Source organism: Apium graveolens, chromosome 5, assembly GCF_009905375.1.
Source record: "Apium graveolens cultivar Ventura chromosome 5, ASM990537v1, whole genome shotgun sequence".
NCBI classification, from domain to species: domain Eukaryota; kingdom Viridiplantae; phylum Streptophyta; class Magnoliopsida; order Apiales; family Apiaceae; genus Apium; species Apium graveolens.
Window position 1 is genome coordinate 45,015,536 of NC_133651.1, and position 25,982 is coordinate 45,041,517.

Sequence of the window (25,982 nt, forward strand, 5' to 3'; positions counted from 1 at the left end):
TTATTTGATTCAGGAGCAACTAAATCTTTTATATCAAAGGACTTTGCGCGTAAATTAAGATTTAAGGCTGAACCCTTAATAGAACCCTTACAAGTAGAAATAACCAATCATGAAGTTATTCCTGTTAACCAGATTCACCCCGCCTGTGAGTTAGGCATAGGGGAACAATCTTTTAGTGTTGATCTGATTACTTTTAAATTAGGGGAGTTTGATGTAATTTTGGAATGGACTGGCTATCTAGCAATGATGCTCAGATAGACTGTAAGGGGAAGAAAGTTAAGTTGAATATCCCAGGAAAGAAAGAAGTCATATTTAGAGGAAAGAGACAGACGCAGAAATTTTTGACTATGGCCCAGACCAAAAAGATGCTATGAAAAGGAAATGAGGCTTACCTAGCCTATGTGGTGGACACGCAGAAGGAGGTGCCCAACTTACAAGATATTCCGGTAGTCAACGAATTTGAAGATGTATTCCCACAAGACCTTCCGGGATTACCATCCGATAGAGTGATTGAATTTGCTATTGAGTTGGCCCCAGGGACGGCGCCAGTTTCAAAAGCACCTTACCGGTTAGCCCCATTAGAAATGAAGGAATTAGCTACCCAATTGCAGGAACTCTTGGATAAGGGTATGATAAGACCCAGTGTGTCTCTGTGGGGAGCACCAGTGTTATTTGCTAAGAAGAAAGATGGGAGCATGAGGCTGTGCATCGACTATCGAGAGTTGAACAAGCTAACCATAAAGAACAGGTACCCATTACCTAGAATAGATGATCTGTTCGACCAGCTAAAGGATGCTGTTTATTTTTCCAAGATTGACCTGAGAACTGGATATCACCAACTAAAGATTAAACCCGAAGATATTCCCAAGACAGCGTTCCGTACCAAGTATGGGCACTATGAGTTCTTGGTAATGTCCTTTGGATTAACCAACGCCCCAGCGGCTTTTATGGATTTAATGAACAGAGTATTTAAGAAGTACTTGGACAAGTGTGTGATAGTTTTTATCGATGATATTTTAATCTACTCAAGGACTGAGGCAGAACATGAAGAGCATTTGAGGATAGCTCTAGGAATACTCAGAGAGGAACAGTTATATGCCAAATTCTCGAAGTGTGAATTCTGGCGGAATGAAGTACAGTTTTTAGGACATGTGATCAATAAAGAAGGAGTATTGGTCGACCCCTCCAAGATAGAGGCGGTCTCAAATTGGGAAAGGCCAACCACACCCACAGAGGTAAGGAGTTTCATAGGATTGGCCGACTACTATCGTAGATTTGTACAGGACTTTGCGAAGATCGCAGCCCCTTTGACACGACTTACTCGTAAGATAGAGAAGTTTGAATGGACGGAGAAATGCGAGAACAGTTTTCAGGAATTAAAAAAAAGGTTGGTAACGGCCCCGGTGTTGGCATTGCCAGACGGAAAAGGAGATTTTGTGATATATAGTGATGCGTCGCACAAAGGATTAGGGTGTGTGCTTATGCAGCACGGTAAAGTGATTGCGTATGCGTCGAGATAACTGAAGGAATACGAGATTAGATATCCTACTCATGACCTTGAGCTCGCGGCAATAGTTTTTGCTTTAAAAATTTGGAGGCACTACTTGTATGGAGAGAAGTGCGAGATTTTCACAGACCATAAGAGCCTCAAGTACATATTTACGCAGAAAGAGCTTAACATGCGCCAGAGGAGATGGTTAGAGCTAATCAAGGACTATGATTGTGAGATTCTCTATCATCCGGGGAAAGCCAATGTGGTGGTTGATGCCCTTAGTAGAAAGGAAAGACTCAAAATGACAACGACTTCAGAAGAATTGATAAAGGATTTCGAGAAAATGGAAATAGAAGTAAAGGTAACCGGAACCGGAACTGAAAAGCTGTTTGAGATCTCGATGCATACAGAGTTATTGGAAAAGATTAGATTGTGCCAAGAGAAAGTAATGAATGAAGGCAAAGAATCAATGACTGGAGAAGAGATCTATACTGAGAGAGATAATAAAGGGATAATGAGGTACTCCTACCGGATTTGGGTTCCGAACGTTCAAGAGCTTAAAGACGAGATTTTGGATGAAAGCCATAGTTCAAGATATTCCATTCACCCGGGAAGCACCAAGATGTATAGGGATTTGAAGGAGTATTACTGGTGGCCCAACATGAAGAGGGACGTAGCAGAATGGGTAAGCAAATGTTTGACTTGCCAAAGAGTAAAGGCAGAGCACCAGAGACCCAGTGGACTTTTACGACCCCTGGAGATTCCCGAATGGAAATGGGAACATATAGCCATGGATTTTATTGTCGGTTTACCAAGGACGAAAGCCAACCATGATGCCATATGGGTGATTATAGACCGACTGACAAAGTCAGCTCATTTCATTCCTATCAATGAGAGATACACAGTCGATAGACTGGTGGACATTTACCTTAAGGAAATAGTGACGCGACATGGAGTCCCAGCGTCCATTGTCTCAGACCGAGACCCCAGGTTCAACTCCAGATTTTGGAGGAGCTTTCAAGAATGTGCAGGGACCAAGTTAAATATGAGTACCGTTTACCATCCCCAGACGGATGGGCAGAGTGAAAGGACCATCCAGACACTAGAGGATATGTTGAGAGTCTGTGCAATAGACTTTAAAGGAAGTTGGGATGATCACTTGCCGTTGATCGAGTTTTCTTATAACAATAGCTTTCATGCTAGCATCGGAATGCCGCCTTATGAGGCCCTGTACGGAAGAAGGTGTCGATCTCCCTTATACTGGGATGAAGTAGGAGAGCGGAAGATGCTCGGACCCGAAGTGGTCCAAAGGACCAAAGACATAGTGGATCTCATCAGAGGACGGCTGGTAGCAGCCCAAGACAGACAGAAGAAATATGCAGACCTAGCCCGAAAGGACAAGGAGTATGGAGTAGGGGACTTAGTACTACAAAAAGTATCCCCTTGGAAAGGGTTAATGAGGTTCGGAAAGAAAGGAAAACTAAGCCCAAGATACATTGGACCTTTTGAGATACTAAGACGGATTGGGAAGTTGGCTTACGAGCTAGCCTTACCCCCGAACCTACAACAAGTTCATAATGTGTTCCATATGTCAATGCTAAGGAAGTATCATCGGGATGCCTGACACATAGTGGAGTAAGAGCATGTGGATATGCAACCAGATCTGACTTACGTGGAGAAACCAGTAAAGATTATGGATAAAAAGGAGCAGGTGCTTCGGAACAAAGTGATCAAGCTAGTCAGAGTGCTATGGCAGAATCATAATGTGGAAGAATCAACTTGGGAGCTAGAGAGCGCAATGCTAGAAAAGTACCCCCATTTGTTTTCTATTTGATTCCGGGACGGAATCCTTTTAAGGAGGGGAGACTGTAATAACCCCAAAATTTTGAACTTTTTTTGTAACCCTTATAAATAGTGTTTTTGCTGATATTGCTGAATAAGAAAACTTTTCATGCCACACTATGTAGGGGTTCTTTTATTGTTATTCTGAGATCGTATTAGTACTCTATATGTTAAATAAGTGTATGTAAAGATCGTCAGAATCCAAATCCGAACACTTTGATTTTTCCCGAAAATCCACCAGATACCGAAAGAATTGAGTATAAGGTAACAGGATAAAAAGGATTTAAATTCAAGGATTTTAAGAGAGGATCATAAAAGGAATATAATGTATTGAGAAAGGTTAAGGGAATCCAAGTAATAAGATCCCGGGTATGATCCCTCAAACGATAAACGAGAACGAAAGTTAAGCGAACCGTATAACAGATCAGCGGTCATTAGGCAAGCAATTAAGAGTTAATCAAGGAGTTTAGGGATGATGATGTCATCAAACCAACAAGAAGATGACAAGTGTGGGAGAGTGACATCACATGATGACCTAAGCATGACATAAGGGAAGGAGGTGTGGTTGATTAATAACCACACAATTTTTCATGGTTAAAAAGGTAATTAATCAAAACAAAACAAATCCACCAAGTCAACCAACAATTCATTTTCACCAAAAACACAAAGCTATTTCACCTTCTTCATCAAAAGCTCTCGGCTTCTTTTCTTTTTCAAAGAAAGAAAATTCAAAATCCTAGTTCCAAGTTTTGTTAATTAGCAAGGCAATTATCTAAGACTCCTTATGCATAGATATAGCTATCCTATAAGTTTGAGCTTCTAATTCATTCACAATCTCTTCCTAAAAATCATGGAAGAAGATGGTGAATAGTGTTTTTCAAGAACTAAAATTTTAGTTCTTGAGTTTTTGTTTAGATTAACCTTGGATAAGGACTTTTAAGGGTGATTCCAAGCTAATTACTTGATTCTCCACTCTCCAAGGAAGGTATAACCCCTCCAAACCCTAACTTTACTTGAGTATTAGGTTTAGTTTTGTTGTTATAGTTCATGAGAGGCTTGATTGTTGTGTATGTAGAGGTTAGTTGGCTTTGTGATGTTTTGGAGTTGTATATCTTGGAGTATTGATTGATGAACTTAAGTATAGTTTAAATTCATGTTTGAGAATAGTATAAATTGATAATTTTGAGTTGTTGGGGCTGTTATGGTGAAGTATGGATGGAGTTTGGTTGGGATGTTGATTGTGAGTTGATTGTGGGTTGGTTTGGAGTAGAATAAAATTGGTAATCGCGTAAACATAGCCGTCGTAATGTCCGATTTACTTTAGACTGTTTTTGCTCAGGACCTGAGAACTCCCTGTTAGATTTTAACCATTGCCATGATTAGATAGTTCATGTTACGAGCTTCGTTTTGATATGTGGTTCGTTTGAATCCGATGTACGGTTTAGGAGAAACGACCATTTTAAGTAACGGCATTTCGCGAACGAACCATTACCCCTCGCCTTACTTTGAAACATAGGTTAAAGACCTTAAAGGACTAATTGGAGTATGAAACATTTATGTGAAGTGTATTATGCAGTTGGTAAGGCACTCACGAAAGAATCGCCTTAAAACCCTTAATGGTTAATTTATTAAAAATGGTGGAGCCGAGGGTACTCGAGCGACTTAAGGGAATCGTTGAGCGCAAAGTGAGTGTTAGAGTCTAATTGGTTAAAGTATAGATTCATAAGCGACTTTGGTTTAATTCCAACTTATATGTTGTTTATAGGTTACCAGACTCGTCCCAAGCCATTTGTCACCCCCAGTTGCTCAGGCAAGTTTTCTACCCGTTATACTGTTGTTGTGATGTATACATATGTATATGCATTATCTTGTGATAGATGCATGGTGGTTAATTAGCAATTCTTGCGATATATTGGAGCATGTGATATGGTATATATGCATGTATGTTTCGTAATCTTGATATATATTGTTGATTCCAATGCTTATAGTTGCATAATACCTATGCTAGAGATAAGCAGTAGTTGTGTATACCCTTAGTATAGGGGACCCAAAGGTGAACATTTTCTAAAACCGGGAGTCGATGTTCCCGAGTATATTATATATATATATATATTTAAATATATATATATATATATTGATATAGTTTTCAAAACTATTAATCGAATAAGGTTTATTCGATAACTTTATTTTATTTAATGAATATTACTTGAATATTCATTCGAGGACTTATGACTCAGTTTATATTATTTAATGAATATTACTTGAATATTCATTCGAGGACTTATGACTCAGTTTATATTATTTAATGAATATTATTTGAATATTCATTTGAGGACCTATGACTCTGATTATTTACTAAATAATATTCTTTATTTTATTAAAGAATAATGTTTCGATAATCAAACATATTTTCGATTATTCAAATAAAGATCGTACTTTCGCATAAATATATCTTTGGTTATTTATTATTCATTTCAAGTATGAGTTTTAAAATTTTTACTTCAATTATTTTTATAAGAATTATCCTTATGGGAATATTACTTAAATGATAATATTCAGATATTTTGTAATATATCGGGACTGATTTACTTTATTAAATCAGCATTACTCCAAACACTCTTTAAAGTGTTTTCGAGTCTTCAAAATGATTTTTAAAAGTTAGAGCGGACCCCAAAACTCATTTTTATATTTAAGATCTTCCTTTTAAAGGGGATTTAAATACTCGCTCAAAACCGGAGGGATCCGGCTCTGTGGTGTATTTTATATTCGCAACAAGGTTGCTGTTTTGGTAAATGAATTGATTACTTATCCAACGTTCGGGAAGTAAGTCCATCTATCGAGTTGGCATAAGCAACATGGGCTCAGTGGGCGTCCATGAAAGTGTAAGTGGCTCAGTGGGAGTCCATCAAATGCGTAAGTGGTTGAGTGGCAGTCCGACATAAGGTTCTATTGCGACCAGGGTGATGACCAGTGGGGAATTCGTCCATCTACTAGTAGAAAAGGTTACTTATTGGTATCTTTGCCTGATCAGCAAGATATCGGGTTTATGCCACAATTCTTTTCCTTTCCAAAAATTCATTGGATGTTACGAACTCTGTTCATACTTTACATGACAGAGGTTTTCAGGAAATGTATAAAGAGATATATATGTGGATATATATATATCGGGACTTAATGAAGTATCTCATAACTTCATTTCATTCAATAATATTTCAAAGATTTAATCTATTCAAATCTTGTCTAGTGGTCTCATCTATGTGATGAACTGTTGAAAACTCATTATACTTTGAACAGTGGTAGTTCAAGTAGCTTTATAAATGATATAAGTATAGTGAAGTATTTGGTAACTTCATCCCTTATTTTTGCTTATATCCAGTAAGTAATTATCTTACACTTGATAAAGGATTTTAGTAAGTTATCCATTTAGATACTTGCATTATCGTTTACACTATATATTATCTTGCGAGCTGTAATGCATTGCTTTATTTCTTCATCACACAACAATAGTTAGGAAAGATGGCCAGACTCAAGGAGACCCAGCGCAAGAGCGTGGGAAGCGCCCCGCGCCTTCCCGTTGAGATCATAGCTGCTATAGCTATAGCTGCAGAGGTAGATCTATCTGTAGATCAGACCTTCTACTTTTGGGAATCAATTATGTATAATTATAACTTGTGGAAGATAATGACAATTAATTGTAAACTTATCAAGCAATCATTTTGGATTGTAATAACTTTTAAATTGTGGATTCAAAGACTTGTACTTATTTCAATTTCATCTCTGAGACTATGACGGATTGTGGTGTGTGTTAGTGTGGGGTCACAGCATGAGGTTATTTATTATTAATTCAGTTAAGTGATATTGTGGAAAGAAAGACCGTGACGACCCAGATCCCCGACCCTGGATCTGGGGGTGTTACAATGATCATGCCTCAGAGAAAAGATGTAGAAGCTTGGAGTTGAATAATATTGTTCTTTGAAAAATATTCTAAGTAAAGATATCGACAAGTCACGGATCAAGGTATATCGAGAAGTCATTTGAGAAGTCCAAAATGATCTATAGAGAAGTCTCAAGAGATACCGACAAGTCATTTCTACATGTAGAGATCTCAGACATCGACAAGTCAAATGAAGATGTAGAGAACTGGAGATATCGACAAGTCAATTTCTCGTATAGAGATCTCAGAGATATCGATAAGTCAAATTGTGTATATAGAGATCTCAAAGATATCGATAAGTCATTTCTATATATAGAGAACTTAGAGATATCGACAAGTCAAATCCTTCATGTAGAGAACTCGAGATATCGACAAGTCAAAAGCCTATGTCGAGAACTAGAGATGTCGACAAGTCATTCTACATATTGAGAAGTAGAGACCTCGATAAGTCATTTATACAGGTAGAGAAGTAGAGACCTCGATAAGTCATTAACATATGTCGAGAACTCAGACATATCGATAAGTCATTTTAGTTATCGAGATGTCTCTTCTTTACAGAACCAAAAAGGAGATCTCGACATACTTTCTCAAATTCAGAATACAGACAAGTTCAAGATTCAAGATTATCGGTCAACAAACAATTCATTCACTGAATTGGAAAGTCTACAAAAGCAGTTTGAAGAATACAAGATCAGGGGCCAAGATTCACTGGACAAAGGATGGTCACAGACCTGCAAGATTCTGCACAGATTTGCTAACACCAGAAAAGGAAATATACAAGGTTGCTTTAGAAATTGGTTTAGTAAATTTTAGTGCAAGTTTTGTAAACCCGTGTTGCTGGTCTATAAAGCATGCACAGGTCCTTAGTTTAGAAGTAACAAATAGATCTAGATTTTTCTTGTATTCTCTCAAGATAAAAGCTGAGCTCTTATTTTCTTAAGAACACAAATTTGTAGCAAGACAAACTTAATTAATACAATTAAGTGAGTTTTTGATATTGTGTGTTCTATGTGATTTTGTGAAATATAATATCTCTATAAATATTTTCTGCTATGTTCACCATAATCCAACTAGCTTAAAAATAAAGAAAAATCCAAGAAACACATTCACACCTTATGTGTTATATTTCATAGCATTCAATATCTAACAAACGGAGAAGACAAGGTTGTTTATGTGGCACCTCTCAAATTGTCCAATTCTATTTTTCAATTTTCTCAATTTTTTCAGTTAATAAATATCAAAAACTACAATTACCTTGTTTTTCCTAAATTGTTATCATTTTTCGTAATATTCTCCCAAAGTTTCTACAACATCTTGCATTAAGATTTTTTAAATCAACTTACCATCATAATTGAAACAGCCCGCACTTTCGGACTATTAATTATAAATCAAAACTAATACAAAACAAATTTACTAATACAAAATTCTATTACAAAGGTGACTATTATTACAAAAACGCAACTAACGGGAGTCCAAAAGTCACTCTACTCCAATCCTAAGAACTCCAATGCTATCCAACTTGAACTTTTACATGAAACCCGAAATAGTAATGAGCTATACATCCCGGCAAAAAACCAATCGATCCAACTAGGAGGCCAAGTAACACATACACATATAACAAAATACGATAAACTATACGATACACGAAACAAACACTTTCTATACATATGCTTATTCTGATTTGATACATACGATACAGAAAACACATAAACAACAATAATTCAAAATTCACAATCCATGTCATGACCACTACAACCCGGTGATAACGGTCCTAAATTTTCAAAAAACTGTCACTAAAATCTGATGATTGAGGTTCTAAGTTCTTACTCGATATTTTCACAAATCATGACATAAATCAAATATTGAAAATTATCGTCTCGACACAACACATGTACAATATACTATAACACACAACCCTGTCAAATATATCATCACTCAGCCCAAATTTTGATAATCAAATAGAAACACGTAACACATAATTTTGAAAATACTAGAAAGATCGATTGAAAACTTACCTCAAATTTCGACCAGATCTGAATTTAGCATTTTTTGCCCATCTAAACGATATTTTCTTGAAAAACACAAAACACGAAAGTTGTAGAGAACGATAAGATCTTTCCTAAAAGTCCCGAACCAACAAATTCTGACTTACAACGAATTTTCTATGAATTTTACAAGATTTCTGATTTTTGTGTATAAAACTCTACGAATTTTGGTATAAATAATAATGAAGACGAATAATGATGTATTTATAACACTATAAAACCCTATTTCTTAACCTACAAGTTATTTATATTCAAGTATGATCCAAATTCTAGGCCCATAAATCTAATTCAATTTTAAATTTTAATCTTAATCAAATTTTAATCCCTTTTTTTCAATATCCTATTATTATTATAATTCTAAAAATTACGGGATATTACAATAATATTCTCCTAAAATATCTACATTTTCTTTAAATAAACATACCATCTTGAATTTCTTTTTTAATAACATTTCTTCTCTTTTTTCCAAAATCAACTTATTATATTATATTACATTTTCCTAATTTTTTTCTTTTAAATTTTAGCCTATGAAATATTACAAGTATCTATAAATATTATCATCATGCGTAATATTTTTTTAAGATTTCCACAACATTTCCCATTAAGATTTTTGAAATTAACTTACCATTATAATATTCTCCTAAATTTTCCCTTATCCTTTGAATCAATTAACATCTTGATATTCTCCTAAAGTTCTTTTTTTAATACCATAAAATCGAAGTACTATATTATATTTTCCCAAAAATTTTCTTTTAACGAAAAAAATAATTTTTAAACATGTTAATTTAATATATTTATGTATTATTTATAATTTTAGAGTGATCAGGATCAAATAAAAAATATAACACATAAAAAAGGAAAATGATTTTTATTTTAATAAATAAAACACGATTTTGTAAACTAATTTTGTTAATTTAAACATCAAAAATTAAAACTGGACAATTAATTAGGGAAATGGGGAGTCCTGTGAAGTCATTATTCTGTCTTAGGGTGTAAGGTGAAGTGGTATTAAATTTTGTCTTAGGCCGGTGTAAAAGTAAAAGAAATAAAAAGGCAAAACTCCAGCATAACACAGGGATAAAGCACCATTATTCTGCTCCGCCGTCTTTGCTTTGCTTTGTTGAATTTTATAAAGAAAAAATGGACGGTCAGTGGATCCCAATATGCGGTGTGTTTAGTCAGATTTCCAAAATGCATCGGTTAAGAACTTTAAAATATATTCTGAAACTTTTATAAACGACATTTTTTTTACAAAAATTAATACATAAAAAATTATTTACATTTTACAAAGATATCTTGACGTAACTACATCTCTCGCGGATCAAATATCGTCCAAACTATCCTGTTTAGTGAGTGTTTTTACTGCTAAATTTTTTGGAATCTCTATAATTATTGTTCATATTTCAATCACAACATGATTTGATATTAAATACTACAATTAAAACTATAATAGATACAATAACAATTTTTGTAACATAAAATTATGTTAAATTAAAATATAGTGTAAATATAAAGGGTATACCGCTTTACGTTGTGCATATACTGAGGAAAAAGTGGGAATGTTATAAATGTTAATTATCGAACAGTGAAGTCCACTTTTTTAAACTTTAAATTAATTTTGGTGTGAGATCCTGCTTCGTTCGCTTCATCGTCAATTATCTTCCGGTGTTTTCAACAACCAGTCCAATCCAGCTTCAATCCATGGGTACCAACTTCCTTTCAATCCTTTTTTTACACATGTGATCCACTTGATTATTGATTTTATTTCTTTAATTACTTACTGATTGATTGTAGATTCGATTTGTTAATTACCTAATTTCACTTGATTGATCAGCTCTAGTTTGATCGTGTTTTGTATTATAGTGTTTGTTTTAATGTGGTGAATCTAGTTGATTAGATCAGGGATCGGTTTAATTGGATTCATGAAATTGTAGGTCGGAAGAGTAATTGAACTTATTGGAGCTTGTTTTTAGTTGTTTTGTGATTTGGTTTTTGCGGTTCGATGTGTTGTTTTTAAATGGCGGATGGAAGATGAGAGCAATTAGATACTCGAGAATCGGAATCTTAGGTTTATTTACTCGTTGCGAATTATAGAGTATGGTGGACACGAGGTTTAAGATTCTACTAAACTGTAGCTTAGGTATGCAATGAAAGGTGATAATGTAAATATAGTGTTATATGCTATTCTTCACATGTTAGTTAAAAATTTGAGCCTGAAACAACAGCATTTCTAGTGAAGGTTTCCACCAAGTTTAAGTTCGAAAGAGAATATTAATTTTTATTTGTGCCACATGTAAAGATATTTTTCGATGTTGTATATAAGTTTTGCATGATGGGTACTGAGTGGCAATGTGTATGTTGATTGTTTGTAGGTAAAAACGGTGAATGTTGCTCAACTCATCTCATAGAAGGTGATGGCACTTTTAATGTTTCCGGTCTTGAAAATTTTATGAAAGAAGTGAAGCTGTCTGAGTGCGGACTTTCATATGCAGTGGTTTCTATCATGGGACCACAAAGTAGTGGTATGTATTGTGTTTTTAGATAAGTAACATTCTGTTTTATAATGATATGTACCTTTTTTTTTAAGGAACCAAGGATATAGGCTTCATGAAATTTTCTTTTTGATACCTGAAAGTACTAACTGTCTCTATTAAAGCATTTCTAAGTAAAAATAGTTCTCCATTGGTTTATGCTGTTCTAGTCATGCATGCAACGATTTATCTGTTGTTTTTCAGGAAAAAGTACACTACTCAATCATCTGTTCCATACGAATTTCAGGGAGATGGATGCCTATAGAGGAAGGTAGGAAGGTCTGCATAGTAATTTTTTATGTTGGATGATATTTAAAACCCAGCCAGTAACAACATTCATTTCATAACAGGTCCCAAACTACTAAAGGCATATGGATGGCAAGATGTTCCGGCATTGAGCCTTGTACCATTGTAATGGATCTGGAGGGTACAGATGGAAGAGAACGGGGAGAGGTGTTATGTCGTGTCCTATTTTCACTAATTTCTTGACACCAATTCCTCTGTGGTTACTTATTTTTCCATCTCTGAAAGCTTGTTACCAATTTATCTTATTTGTCACACTTTTTTCTTAACTGCTCGAATTTAACAAGTTCTGTATTCAATCAAGTTACACATTGATTGATTTCATATGGAATCACTTCTTCTATGGACCAAAATCCCTGTAGACCGTAGTATATCTGTTACTTTATTTTCTTAGTTTGGAGAGAATAGACATAATTTATATGCTGTTTCTCACTCAGCTGTGCGAATTTTTTTTTAACAGGATGATACTGCATTTGAAAAGCAGAGTGCTCTCTTTGCCCTTGCTGTTTCAGATATTGTGCTGATCAATATGTATGTTTGCTTCAGTTTCTAGCACACACTTTTGTTTTACCTCAGTCAGAAAATACTAATAGAAATTGATATTTCTTGTTAGATTTATGTTTCAGTTTTCTTATAACTTTTGATACGTAGGTGGTGTCATGACATTGGACGGGAGCAGGCTGCAAACAAGCCACTCTTGAAGACTGTTTTTCAGGTAAAGTAATATTAAAAGCTCTAGTTTTATGTTTCAAATGCATCTGAGGCCAGGGTAACTTATGACGATCATTTCAGGTCATGATGCGATTGTTCAGCCCTCGTAAAACAACTTTAATGTTTGTCATACGTGATAAAACAAGGGTGAGGTCCCTCTCTTGTCATATTTGTTAATTTTCATATCCAGTATTACTTGTTATATTCAAGTTTTTGTTCTATTCAAGTTTGTGTTCGTTCATCAAGCTGCACATTGGATGTAGTTATGTACAATGATTGTTTTGAAAATACAATTTAAGCTGACTGTTGATCACAGAGTTTTTTATGTTTTCAATGTTAGACGCCTCTGGAAAACTTGGAACCTGTTTTGAGGGAAGATATACAGAAGGTATCGTGTTTTCAAGTTTTTCATATATCAAATTACTTATGTTAAATTTTCTGATCATACCTTCATTGTAGATATGGGATTCTGTTCCCAAACCACATGCTCATAAGGAAACCCCCCTTAGTGAATTTTTTAACGTAAGTACCCTAACAATTTTTAGTATGCACTATATGTAAAAATAAGAGCTTATTACACTTATTAGTCATTAATGCTTGGTTGAGTTTGCAGGTTGAAGTTGTGGCTCTTTCTAGTTACGAAGAGAAGGAAGAGCAATTTAGGGAGCAGGTACCTTTAAAATTTAAACATGCATATATGTGTGTGTGTGTGTTTTTTCATCTAAGGGACACTTGGCAATATTGCATGACAGAAAATCATAACTTCTATTTTTTTAGTTATCGTGCATTCATGGATGGAACTATAACAAAGTTGCAGTTAGCTAAGTAACTTGTCCATGTTTAGCTACTTATTTTAGTGACAAGTTTCTTGATAACTACGCAGCATCTATATAAGAAAATAATGCTAGATATCATAATTACCGTCAATCACACACACACAGACACACACAGACACACACATACATATACATATACGGAGTCGAGCATCAAATTAAGTTTATCAAGATAACTGAATTCACAACCAATACCCGAACTAGTGTAATGAGTTTAGACTAGAACTTCAACGGTAAAGGAAAGAACGGGGGACTGAGAATACACAAAAGAGATCATGTAATTATGGAATCACAAAGAAAATTTCCCGGATATTATCCATAGCATATTATTTATATCTAAGACATCTCCAACTATGTACAAGATATATTTATAAAGATGTGTATTATGCTGAAGACCAATTTTCATTTAACGTGGAAGAAATTGTATTTACCTATCAGAATTCTATGAATTCTATCAGTGGCTATATATATATGCACAAATCATTTTTTAATTTAATTTTAATATATATATATATATATATATATACATATATATATATATATGCACGAATTATTTTTAATTTTATTTTAATATTTATCAACATAGATTTCTATGAATATGGTAGATTTTATATTGACTTTTTATAACTAATACTCTGGATGGTTGATGGGAATACAAGGTATGCAAATGGGGGTAATATGGAAATGTTAATGATTTGGTAATTGGAATCCCTAGGAGTAAGTAGAAACTCATTTATCCGTTTTCCTATTCCAGTTAATCAGTGTGCTTATCCAAAGACTAGCATATGGGATTTGGGTTCCAATTCCCGTTGATTGGGTTCATTAACCATGAATCATGTCCCTTATGATTTTGAATCCTGTTATGTATCCGTTTTTATTTGGACGAGTGAAGGTTGCTAGCTTGAGGCAGCGATTCAACCAGTCTATAGCACCTGGTGGGCTTGCCGGGGATAGGAGGGGTGTGGTTCCCGCTTCAGGGTTTTCTTTCAGTTCACAAGAAATCTGGAGGGTCATTAAAGAGAATAAGGATCTTGACCTGCCGGCACACAAGGTATTTTTCAAAATCTACTCTTCTGAGTCGACCAACAAGTTTTTTTTTGTGAATCTTAGCTTATTGTGTCTTCAATAATTCAATAGGTCATGGTTGCAACTGTACGTTGTGAAGAGATTTCCAGTGAAAAGTATTCATCTTTTATTGCAAACAAGGTATCTTATCTTTGTATTTATCAAAATTGTTTTTGCGCATGTATATATCATTTGTACAAGACTTAGGTTATTTAATTGCTGCAGGACTGGACTGAAGTGGAAGAGACTGTGCAGTCGCATCCTGTACCAGGTTTTGGAAAGAAGCTTAGCTCAATTCTTGAGACTTGTCTGTCTGAGTAAGTATATCCATTAATGTCTATGTCCATGTGATATTATCTTGAAGATTACATATACATTATGTGAACAGTCTGTTCGGAATAATAATTAATTTTATAGTCCGCATATATCACAATTTTCTAGTTAATTTCATTTAGTCATTTATTTTATTGAGTAATTATATAAGTGCAAGAGCCACTTACTATAATATTAACACTACATTTAAGAATGGACACCGGTGAAGTGAGGTAAAAAAGTTTCATGACAATACTGTGTTATAATTGTTAGTGGAAAGGGAAGGAGTACTGGATTTTGGCACTGTTGAAGGAGTACGAGAGTTTATAACTAAATATGCGTTGGTCTGTATGCATTACTATCGAACAAAAAATATAGCATTGTTTATGAAATAAGGTTTCTTTCCCCAGATATGATGCAGAAGCTACATACTTTGAAGACGGCGTTAGGTCTTCAAAGAGAAGGCAGTTAGAAGAAAAACTACTGCAGGTATTTTTTTGTGCCTCTTATCTAATGCTATTGATTTTGTATCTATTTGCAAAATAAACTATATTTAGGACTTGTGGTGGATGTGTTTTGACATCCTTGCCTAATGTTATTCTAATTACAGATTGTCCAACCAGCCTACCAATCCATGCTTGGGCATATTCGATCAAGAACATTAGACAAGTTTAAAGATGCATTTGATGATTCTTTAAAAGGTGGACAAGGATTTGCTGTGGCTGCTCGGCATTCCACCAAGGCTTTCTTGAAATTTTTTGATGAAGAGAGTGCAGGTATATTACTTATAAAAAGGCATGCATAATGAATGAGTTGTAGTTGATAGTTGTCCAAGTCGATTCGAATTTCTGCCATCCTCCTTACAAAATTTTCAGATCAGCTTGTATTAATGCATACAGCTTTGCCTGAGTGCATCTGGAAAATTATTTTTGAAAGGTAGCGGCAACCTCCCAATTTAGGTTTCTTTAAGTGATCCTTGGATCCAAAGGTGCTTCTTTGTGAAATGATAATCATGTTTAACCAACCCAAACAACATTGCTTCTTTGTGAAATGATAATTATGTTTGACCAACCCAAATAACATTTTGATTTTGGTATAATAATTATAGGAGCTCATACCATATAGTTGACTAATTAGAAGGCCTCAATTATTGATAGACATCAATCATGTACCTTTTATTCTCTCGAACCTTTTTTCAAGCATGTGCCAACCTTTTGTTATTTTCTTTTCCGATATCTGGCACAAATAGCATATATTTAATATAAAGTCTTGTCATTATTTTCATTTCTGCTGTTGCAATGGGAAATCAACTTTACAGTTTGATGACACAGAATATAAAGACTTAGAAGGGAAGTTAATTGATGACGTCTAGCCCTTTATATACAGTTCTAATTTCATAGGCAAAAAAGTCTTTTTGATGTCATCATATTCTAGATGCAAAATTGGCACATTGAAGTTAATCTTGATCTCTCTTTATCCTCTCCCATGTTTTGCAAATTTGGAAAGGGTGGGTGGAGCATATTTGTTTCATCCACTGTGCTCTTCTTTAATTTTATTTTTTCTACTGTAAAATTTCCCGACATGATGCAGTTGCAGCTCTTGATATGTGTCTTAGCATGTTTATTCTCAAAGTTTGGTCGAAATGGTTGATTGATTGGAATTCAATATATTAGGCTATTTTGTTGACATTTATGCATTATATGAATTCCTTCCACGCCACAACATTGAAGTAAGCTTCACTTTAGAAATGAATGCTCTCTCTTTTGAGTAACATTGATCGTTGGTCACTGTCCTTTGTGTTGTTTAAAGAAATCTGTATACTTTATCCAATGTGCTCAGGAATTCAATTTTATTCATATATCTATTTTATGTACTGTGGATAGTAGAATTCCTAGCTTGGTGACTTCGCACCAAAGTCATGTTAGCTTACTGATTATAGCCGATTGACTTAACAGATGCCATTATTAAGCAAGCAAATTGGGACACTGCAAAAGTAAGAGAAAAGGTTCAACGTGATATAGATGCACATGTAGCTGCAGTTCGTGCTACTAAGCTGTCTGAGCTTACTACAACCTATGAGGTACTGATACTTCTTATTGGACCTTGGATAAATAACATTATTTATGGACAACATCTGTTGATGAGCACATTTTTTATTTATTAAACTAATATTGATTGTTTGCTAGGTTCATTTAAAATCTGAATATGCTAACTAGTAGTTACACAACCACTAATAGTTTGAATGCAATATTCTGTATAACATGAACAGACACAGATGATAGTGAGAAATCTGATTGCATATATCGTTTTTGCAGTATTAGTTAAATTCACAAATCATCCCGGGTGTTGTTTGTTTATAGCTTTTGTGGACTGTCATGTAGTTTTAACCTAGACGTGGATATTATTTGGAAAATGTGGAGCTGATTGTTCTTTTCTGGGACCTTTGCATACAAAGCTGACTTCTGATCTGATCTTCTGGTGCAGAAAAAATTAAGCGAGGCATTATCAGCCCCCGTGGAAGCTCTTCTAGATGGTGCTAGTGATGACACCTGGCCTTCAATAAGGAAACTTCTTCAGCGCGAATCTGAAGTTGCAGTGTCTAATTTTTCTACTGCACTGTCCGGGTTTGAAATGGATGAACAAGACAAGGACAGAATGCTTTCCAGCTTAGAGGATCATGCGAGAGGGATTGTTGAAGGGAAGGCAAAAGAAGAAGCTGGGAGAGTTATGATGCGTATGAAAGACAGGTACTGGCTTCTGGCAATATCTAGATTTTAACATTTACTTTTTGTTGATTTTTTTTTATACCTAATACTTAATGGAACTACTGTAAAATTATCACAGATTCACGACACTATTTAGCCAAGATTCTGATTCGATGCCGCGTATCTGGACCGGAAACGAAGACATCAGGGCAATTACCAAAACAGCTCGCTCTGCAGTATGAAACCTTTGTGTATAGATGTGTGCCATACACATATTTATTACTTAGTCTTATACTTGATTCTTGGCTATTTGGATTAATCGTCTTCACATATTTCAGTCGTTGAAGATGCTGTCTGTAATGTCCGCAATACGTTTGGAAGATGAAACTGATAATATCGAAAACACCCTGTCACTTGCTTTGGTTGAATCCAACAGTGGTTCTGCATCAAATAAATCTGCCAGCTCGCTTGATGCACTGGCTTCAAGCACTTGGGAAAAGGTAATATATGTAGCTTCAAGCACCTGGGAAACGGTAATATATAACATGCAAAAATCTTGTGTGAAACTCTGAAATAGTGCAGGTTGGTCATCTCCAACAGTTTTGATCCAAAAATCCAAATTTGGATCACCAATTCATCCAAACTCTGATCCAAATTTATGACGAACTCCAACAACCTGATCCAAATTTTGATCCAAATTACCTTCTACATATTTAATACACAAATATCTTATTAAATTTTTTATTTTTAAATTTAATGTTTAACCATTATCAACTGTGTATATTATATTTGATAAATTATTTAAATTAAAGACAAAAATTTTAATATACGTAAATATAAGTAAAAATTATATGCTTAATTAACGAAAAACACTTTTATTTCATTAATTAAGATATAAAACATCATTAAAATTCATTAAGTAATCACAAATCAATTTTAAATCTAATAAACTAAAATATACCAATAAGAAAACTATTATTTTATATTAAACTAAATTTGGATCGGTGAATAGTGAGTGGTGATCCAAATTGGTGATCCAAATTTGGATCCCTGTTGGAGAAAAATTTGGGATAATTTGCCCCAAATTTGGATCTTTGGATCACTGTTGGAGATGTCCTGCATCGGCACTTGATATAATATATATACATATATATATATATATGTTTCTTTAACATATAGTGCAAAGATTGGTCGATTGCTTCAAATTACTTCTAGACATTATGATTTTTTTTCACCAACAAAACAACTTATTGCTAAAGGTAGCCTTCTGAAGCAAGTCATCTTCAACTTCCAAGTTTCTCACAAGTCGTGCATTAATTTGTATGACAAGAATAACTTGTTATATACTCCCTCCGTCCCTTTCAATTGTTTACATTTTTTAGAGAGTGTCCGACACGCATTTTAAGGTGCATATAAAGTATAGTTCTGTAACTTTTTTTACAATTTTGTTTTTCTGAAAATTAAAACATTCAACTTTTATTCAGAAAAAGAAAATTGTAAAAATAAGTTGCATAACTATACTTTTTATGCACCTTAAAATGCGTGCTGGACATTTGCTCAAAAATGTAAACAATTGGAAGGGACTGAGGGAGTATCCAGTTTGGATATAAAGAACTGTAGCAGGTTAATAATAACTTTTTTTGCTAAATAGGTTAATAATTTCTTATGGAAAGCTTAGTTCTGCTTTTCCATCATTTTTCCTTCCTGATAACGTTAGGCATGTGGATTGTAACCTGCAGACACGAATACCAAATTATTATTTTTAAAGCCAAAAATGGGCATTGCACGATGACCTCTCTTCACCCAGCTGCGCTAATCTTTTTTTTTATTCTGCTGACCCAGGTTCCTGCATCCAAAACACTAATTACTCCTGTACAGTGCAAATCATTATGGAGACAATTTAAGACAGAGACAGAGTACACAGTTACACAAGCCATTGCTGCCCAGGTATGGTCTTTTCTATAAATTTTGAAGATCACCTTAGCCTTTCATATTTATTACTGATTGTATCTCCTTCATCGGATTTTCAGGAAGCTAGCAAGCGTAGTAACAATTGGTTGCCACCTCCATGGGCAATTGTGGCCATTATATTGCTAGGTTTCAACGAATTTATGACACTTTTGAGGTTTGTGTATTATACAATTCAATTTTGTTCTATCAGACCTTTCTTTCCCTCCTTCAAGTATTAAGTAACTATTTGTCTAATATTCTGCTCACTTAATGGAGGCAGAAATCCTTTGTGGCTCCTTGTCATCTTTGTTGGTTATCTACTTACCAAAGCCCTCTGGGTGCAACTAGACATCTCGGGTGAATTCCGCCATGGGGCTGTAAGTGCTTAAAGTTCTTTAACTTTTGGAGTTCCATTATTTAGAGAAAGTTCAATTGTGTTATAGCGCGTTCTCTTTCGATACTTTCTCTGTAGTTGTCTATCATGGGCCCAAAGAATATCTTCTAAAAATCATGATGATATATAACTCGTCTCTTGGGATATGCCCGTGTTTATTAATCGAGTAAATTGAAGAAGCAGCAACAGTGTCACTATTGTTACATTCTAGTTACTTGTGTAGTACCACTACTTTTATGGGCCGGTGTATAATTTTTGTCCCTCCAATTGAGTGAAGAGAAGAGGCTATTAAAGATTATAACTGTAAATTGCTTTTACATGTGCTATAAAGTTTATGCATTCATAGACTTGTCTCTGTCAGAATGATATTTTTTTTACTCTTGTTCCTCTTGCAGCTTCCTGGGCTTCTCTCTTTATCCACCAAGTTCCTTCCTACTGTAATGAACCTTTTGAAGAAACTTGCTGAGGAGGGACAAGCGCCTACAACTGGTAATAATCAAAGAAACCCCTCACTAGCAGCAAAGAGTTCTCCCAGTGGAAGTGGTCACATATCATCGAGTGCGTCATCTGAGGTAATTAGTTCCGAAAATGGAACTGAATACTCAAGCCCAGCAGTACGTGACAAAACTCAGTAAGCAGTCTGTTCCTAGCATTTTGGTGTAAATGATGACGATGACTTTCTGCATGTTGAGCCAAAATTTATGAATAGATAGTTATGGGGTCTGAAGGCAAATTCTGAGCATGTTTCATGACATATTCTGAGGCATTAGTTTTTTATGTACGTGCCACACATATCAGGGCTATTTTTTGTTGTGAAAAAAGCCCACTATATAGAGAATTCTTCACATTACCTTTTTTCTTTGTTTTCTGGTTTCAATTGATAGGTTCAAAACTCTGATCACTGTTGTGGTATTAGATATTAGTATATTACGAAGGTTGTTCCATGTTATAGGGTTGCCGATTATGTGGATTTATCTTCAGTTTTGTTTTTTTTGGGGAAAGTTAAGGCCCTTCCAGATTGTATTTTATAAACAAATAACCTTGATAATTTATGGACTTGTATTGGTATTGAAATATAGTTCTCAGTATGGCAGGAAATCTCCTTAGTTTCACTTGGTTGCATTCTGATATTTTGGAAATCCTGTCTAATTGTTGGAGGGCAAATTTAAATCTTGTTTGTTCTTGAATCCAAAAAATGTTTGGCGCCTATAATTAGCTATAGGTGCTGACTGTCAAGCACAAGTGTGTCATTGATGTTAAATAGTCTTGGATATAAATGAACAAGAGCTACTCTAGTAGTATAGGAAGCTCATAAATATGCTAGCAACTTTATTAAAGATGGAGGGAGAGCTGATTTGGTAAGTTCACCAAACAGAGCTATGACATTTACTCTAGAGTTGTTTTCATTTAGTTCAAATCCTTACTGTGTTTAATTTGTTAGGTGCGCAGACTCGTCATACAACTATATACCATAGCACAAAGCTGTAATGCACTTGTTTTGTAGATTTATCGGTAGCCTTTAAAAGTCTGGAACGCTGCAAGCATATATAGTGATGTTTTTATTCACTCTGTTTCTAGTTTCTTTTAGAATTTTTTTTTTCTTTTTACAGTACTTTGAAAACTAAGCAGGGGTATAGTTTCTCTTCGGAATTAGTACCATTGTCGTTATTATTGTACTATTATATATTAAGAACCGTAAGACTTGTGTTTATGAACATAATGAGTATGGTTGTTTATATTGTAAAAGAAACTGATAATGGTGAGGATTGTAATGGCCTAATCAGTCACTCTCTCTGTTTCTTTTTAATGTTATTGAGTATCGTCCTTCATTTATCTATTGTTTTCGTACTAATATTAATTTCTGGGCAGAAGACCCACAGGTGAGTAAATTATATACTTCACGAGGTCCATCTATAAAAACTTTCCTTAGGAAAGTATTGTGGCCAACTTTATTTCTTGTGACATTTCTGGGACAAGACATGTATATGTACCATTATCACAGGGCAGCCTAATAAATTATTTCACCATACATGTACATGGTGTTTTAATTGCTCTGCTGGTGGTCAGTTAGTCACCCATAAAAAAATCACGAATTATCTGTACTTGGTCCTTCACTCCTTGTGTAGTTCCGAAATTTTGCCAAATAGCTACAGAATTTTCATGTCTTCTCTGTTGTTGGAAATGCTTTTGTACGACTCTTCTCGTCGTTAATGAAATTAATTATTCATTTAGAATGAAAGATAAGTTCAAAAGATTTTGTATCATTTTATTTAGTATTCTATGTACGTTATATGTACATATGCATTATGTATCTACACCTTTTGTTTATCTTCAACTCTTCAACTTGTATAGAACCTTCATCATCCTTAAGAGACATGTTGATTCTATTTCTATTTGCAGTTCAGCTTAACGCTCTCGCTGTATTGACTTTCTGGACCTCAAGAAATAAGAAATAATTTCGGTTGAGGTGATTGGCTTGTGAATTCAGATTATAATTATAACCACCATTACGTTCTAGTTTTTCATGAATAGATTTTTCACTAATTTTTTTTATGAATCTAGGATGGCTATGTTGTTTATCGGCGCTTAATCGAGAGCTCTTCTAAGATTTTTTTTATACGCAAAAAATTATAACAGACATGATTAGCAACAATGGATTAACATGATCATTGTGTACCATAAAATGTTGATTTGGTTAACTCTTTATATTGAGGAGGCAGAGGTAGGTGGCAGTGTGAAATAAGAATGAATGGGTGTTGTGTGGTGTAATGTGTCGATGTCATTTTCTTGTATTATCTCCACAACTCCATCCTAAATCATAAATGTTAGAGATCGCGTTGATAACATTACTATTCAATTTCAATTTGTATTCATCTGTCACATTCCATATGAATGATAAAATTTAAGATATATGATACATATGTAGGTACGTACACATAGTATGTGTGTGTATGGGGATAGGATATATACTTAGATGGTCAATATTGTATGTTCGGGTTAATCTTGTTGGAGACGAAGTAGTTGCGATGACGGCGATATGGATTGAAGTTGAACTGTGTGAATTCATAAGTAAATATGTACAAATATAAACACAAATGGGAATATATGCATGTAACGCAGGAATATGTTTGTTTTTGGGTCATTTCAGAGGTCAAAATTTGTCAACAACCGGTCATTTCTGTGGGTATAATTTGAGGGGAGTCGCACTGAGTTAAATAATATTAACTTTTAGAAAAAAACAATAAATAATATTAATTATTATTATATCCTATATATAATTAGCATAAGGGAGTTAATATGGCATGGTTTGATCGTCAAGAATATAATAGTAATTTTAGAAATAATAGTATCAGTAAATAGCCACAGGTTCGACTACTCACGACTACAACAATTAGCTTATTATATTCTATAATATTCTATATCTATACTATACTATATATCTATACTATACTATAATAGCCGGAATAAAAATAATTTGGTTCAATGGTTTGGTCCAACGATAATTCCCTAATTTTGATTATTACAAAAATAGATAAATAGTGTTATATATCTAATAAACTACTACTAAATATAGTATATTTATCCTACTAAACTACGAATACAACTTATCCTATTATTTAAAGATATATAAATAATAATATTATATATCTGCTAAACTACTAAATTGTTAAACTACTAGAAATAGTCTATTTATTCTAACTAAATTACGACCACATGTTATTATATTTTTTTTATTATAAAATTATAATCATTATATATTTATATAAATATTTTAAAAATATAATATAACTGGATAAATAAAAATTTAAAATATTAATGGGAACCCGTGCATCGCACGGGATTTATGCTATCTATACTATCTATACTATACTATACTATAATAGCAGGAATATAGATAATTTTGTTCAACGGTTTGTTTCAACGATAATTCCCTAATTTTGATTATTACAAAAATAGATAAATAGTGTTATATATCTAATAAACTACTAAATTATTAAACTACTACTAAATATAGTATACTTATGCTACCAAACTACGAATACAACGTATCATATTATTAAAAGATATAAATAATAGTATTATATATCTGCTAAACTACTAAATTGTTAAACTACTAGAAATAGTCTATTTATTCTACTAAATTACGACCACATGTTATTATATTATTTTTATTATAAATTTATAATCATTATATATTTATATAAATATTTTAAAAATATAATATAACTGGATAAATAAAAATTTAAAATATTAATGGAAACCTGTGCATCGCACAGGATTTATGCTAGTAATCTATACTATATTATAATAGACGGAATAGAGATAATTTGGTTCAACGGTTTGGTTCAACGATAATTTCCTAATTTTGATTATTACAAAAATAGATAAATAGTGTTATATATCTAATAAACTACTAAATTATTAAACTACCACTAAATATAGTATACTTATCCTACTAAACTACGAATACAACTTATCATATTATTAAAAGATATAAATAATAGTGTTACATATCTGCTAAACTACTAAATTATTAAACTACTAGAAATAGTCTATTTATTCTACTAAATTACGACCACATGTTATTTTATTATTTTTATTGTAAATTTATAATAATTATATATTTATATAAATATTTTAAAAATATAATATAACTTGATAAATAAAAATTTAAAATATTAATGGGAACCCGTGTATCGCACGGGATTTATGCTAGTATGATTAATATAAAGGAAATTAAATTAATTTGGTGATCGGGACTAAAGTAGTAGTTTAACTATTTGGTTAAAACAATAATTCTAAATGTATAAAACATAATATGAATTAAATTATTTTGGCGGTCGGGACTAAAACAGTAGTTGACTAAAACAATAATTATAAATGTATAAAACATAATGTGTATACAATAAATAAGCAGACATAAACAAAACAAAATACATAACATATAATTCGATAAAATGAAGGAAAATCAAAATTTATACAGAACTAAAATAGTAGTTTAATTGTTTGGCTAAAACAATAATTTCAAATGTATAAAACATAACAGGTATACAATAAACACAAATATACAATAGCCACAAGTATTAAAGTAAACACAAATAAAATATGTAACATATAATTCGATGGAGTGAAGAAAATTCAAAATTTATATCTAAAAATTGAATATTGAAAAAAAAATTATAATTATCCCGTGTATCGCACAGGTATGAAGCTAGTTGTACTTAAAGCGTGCTTACCCGGTTTAAATAAATGGTATCAATATTTAAAATTTAGGTCGTAATGATAACAATATCGACGATAATGGCATCATAGTTTTTTGTAATTGTAGTGAACCCGAAGTTGTTACCCTTAAAGTGTTCATTGAGTAAAACATACAGGCTCACGTAATAGACTGCAAATCATATGAATTAAAATAAACCGTATTTAAATTATAAGTTTTTATTTAAAAGGAAGAATCATAAATTCTGCTCGTGTAACCAAAAAGATAATTATATAATTTAATCAAGTGATACAACCATTTGTGAGTATGGCATCATAGTTTTAACTTTAGGCTGTAATTATTCAGAACAATCTTGAAGAGTTCTTGGAATGAGATTTTCGGGAGGTGAAAAAGGAGACTTTGGAGAGTTGTTCCATATATTTACGACAGAGTTAATAGTAAATTCCATTATTATTATATGATTTTTATGATCAGGGTTAAACTTAGAACTGAAAACATAGTATTATATTAAAATTATAACTATATGTGGCCTCCTATTTCTGTAATAAAAATTGATTGATTTTTAAAAAATTATCGATAAATTGGTCAAACATATATGATTGATTAGTTAAATTGCCGATAAATTACTAATAAATTATTTAATT

General features: G+C 33.4%; 1 protein-coding gene across 1 annotated transcript; it reads left to right on the forward strand.

The window, feature by feature from the left end:
* Positions 1-10,861: 10,861 nt before the first annotated feature.
* LOC141723938 (protein ROOT HAIR DEFECTIVE 3-like) lies at positions 10,862-21,205 on the forward strand. Its single transcript, XM_074525901.1, has 23 exons — positions 10,862-11,018; positions 11,686-11,835; positions 12,049-12,115; positions 12,195-12,297; positions 12,608-12,678; positions 12,799-12,862; positions 12,940-13,005; positions 13,199-13,246; positions 13,318-13,380; positions 13,472-13,528; positions 14,584-14,742; positions 14,829-14,897; positions 14,982-15,073; positions 15,479-15,557; positions 15,679-15,844; positions 17,024-17,148; positions 17,553-17,815; positions 17,913-18,009; positions 18,112-18,273; positions 19,616-19,720; positions 19,804-19,898; positions 20,004-20,100; positions 20,513-21,205. Exons 1-23 carry the CDS (start codon positions 11,015-11,017, stop codon positions 20,750-20,752), a joined length of 2,442 nt encoding a protein of 813 aa, XP_074382002.1. The 5' UTR covers positions 10,862-11,014; the 3' UTR covers positions 20,753-21,205.
* Positions 21,206-25,982: the final 4,777 nt, after the last annotated feature.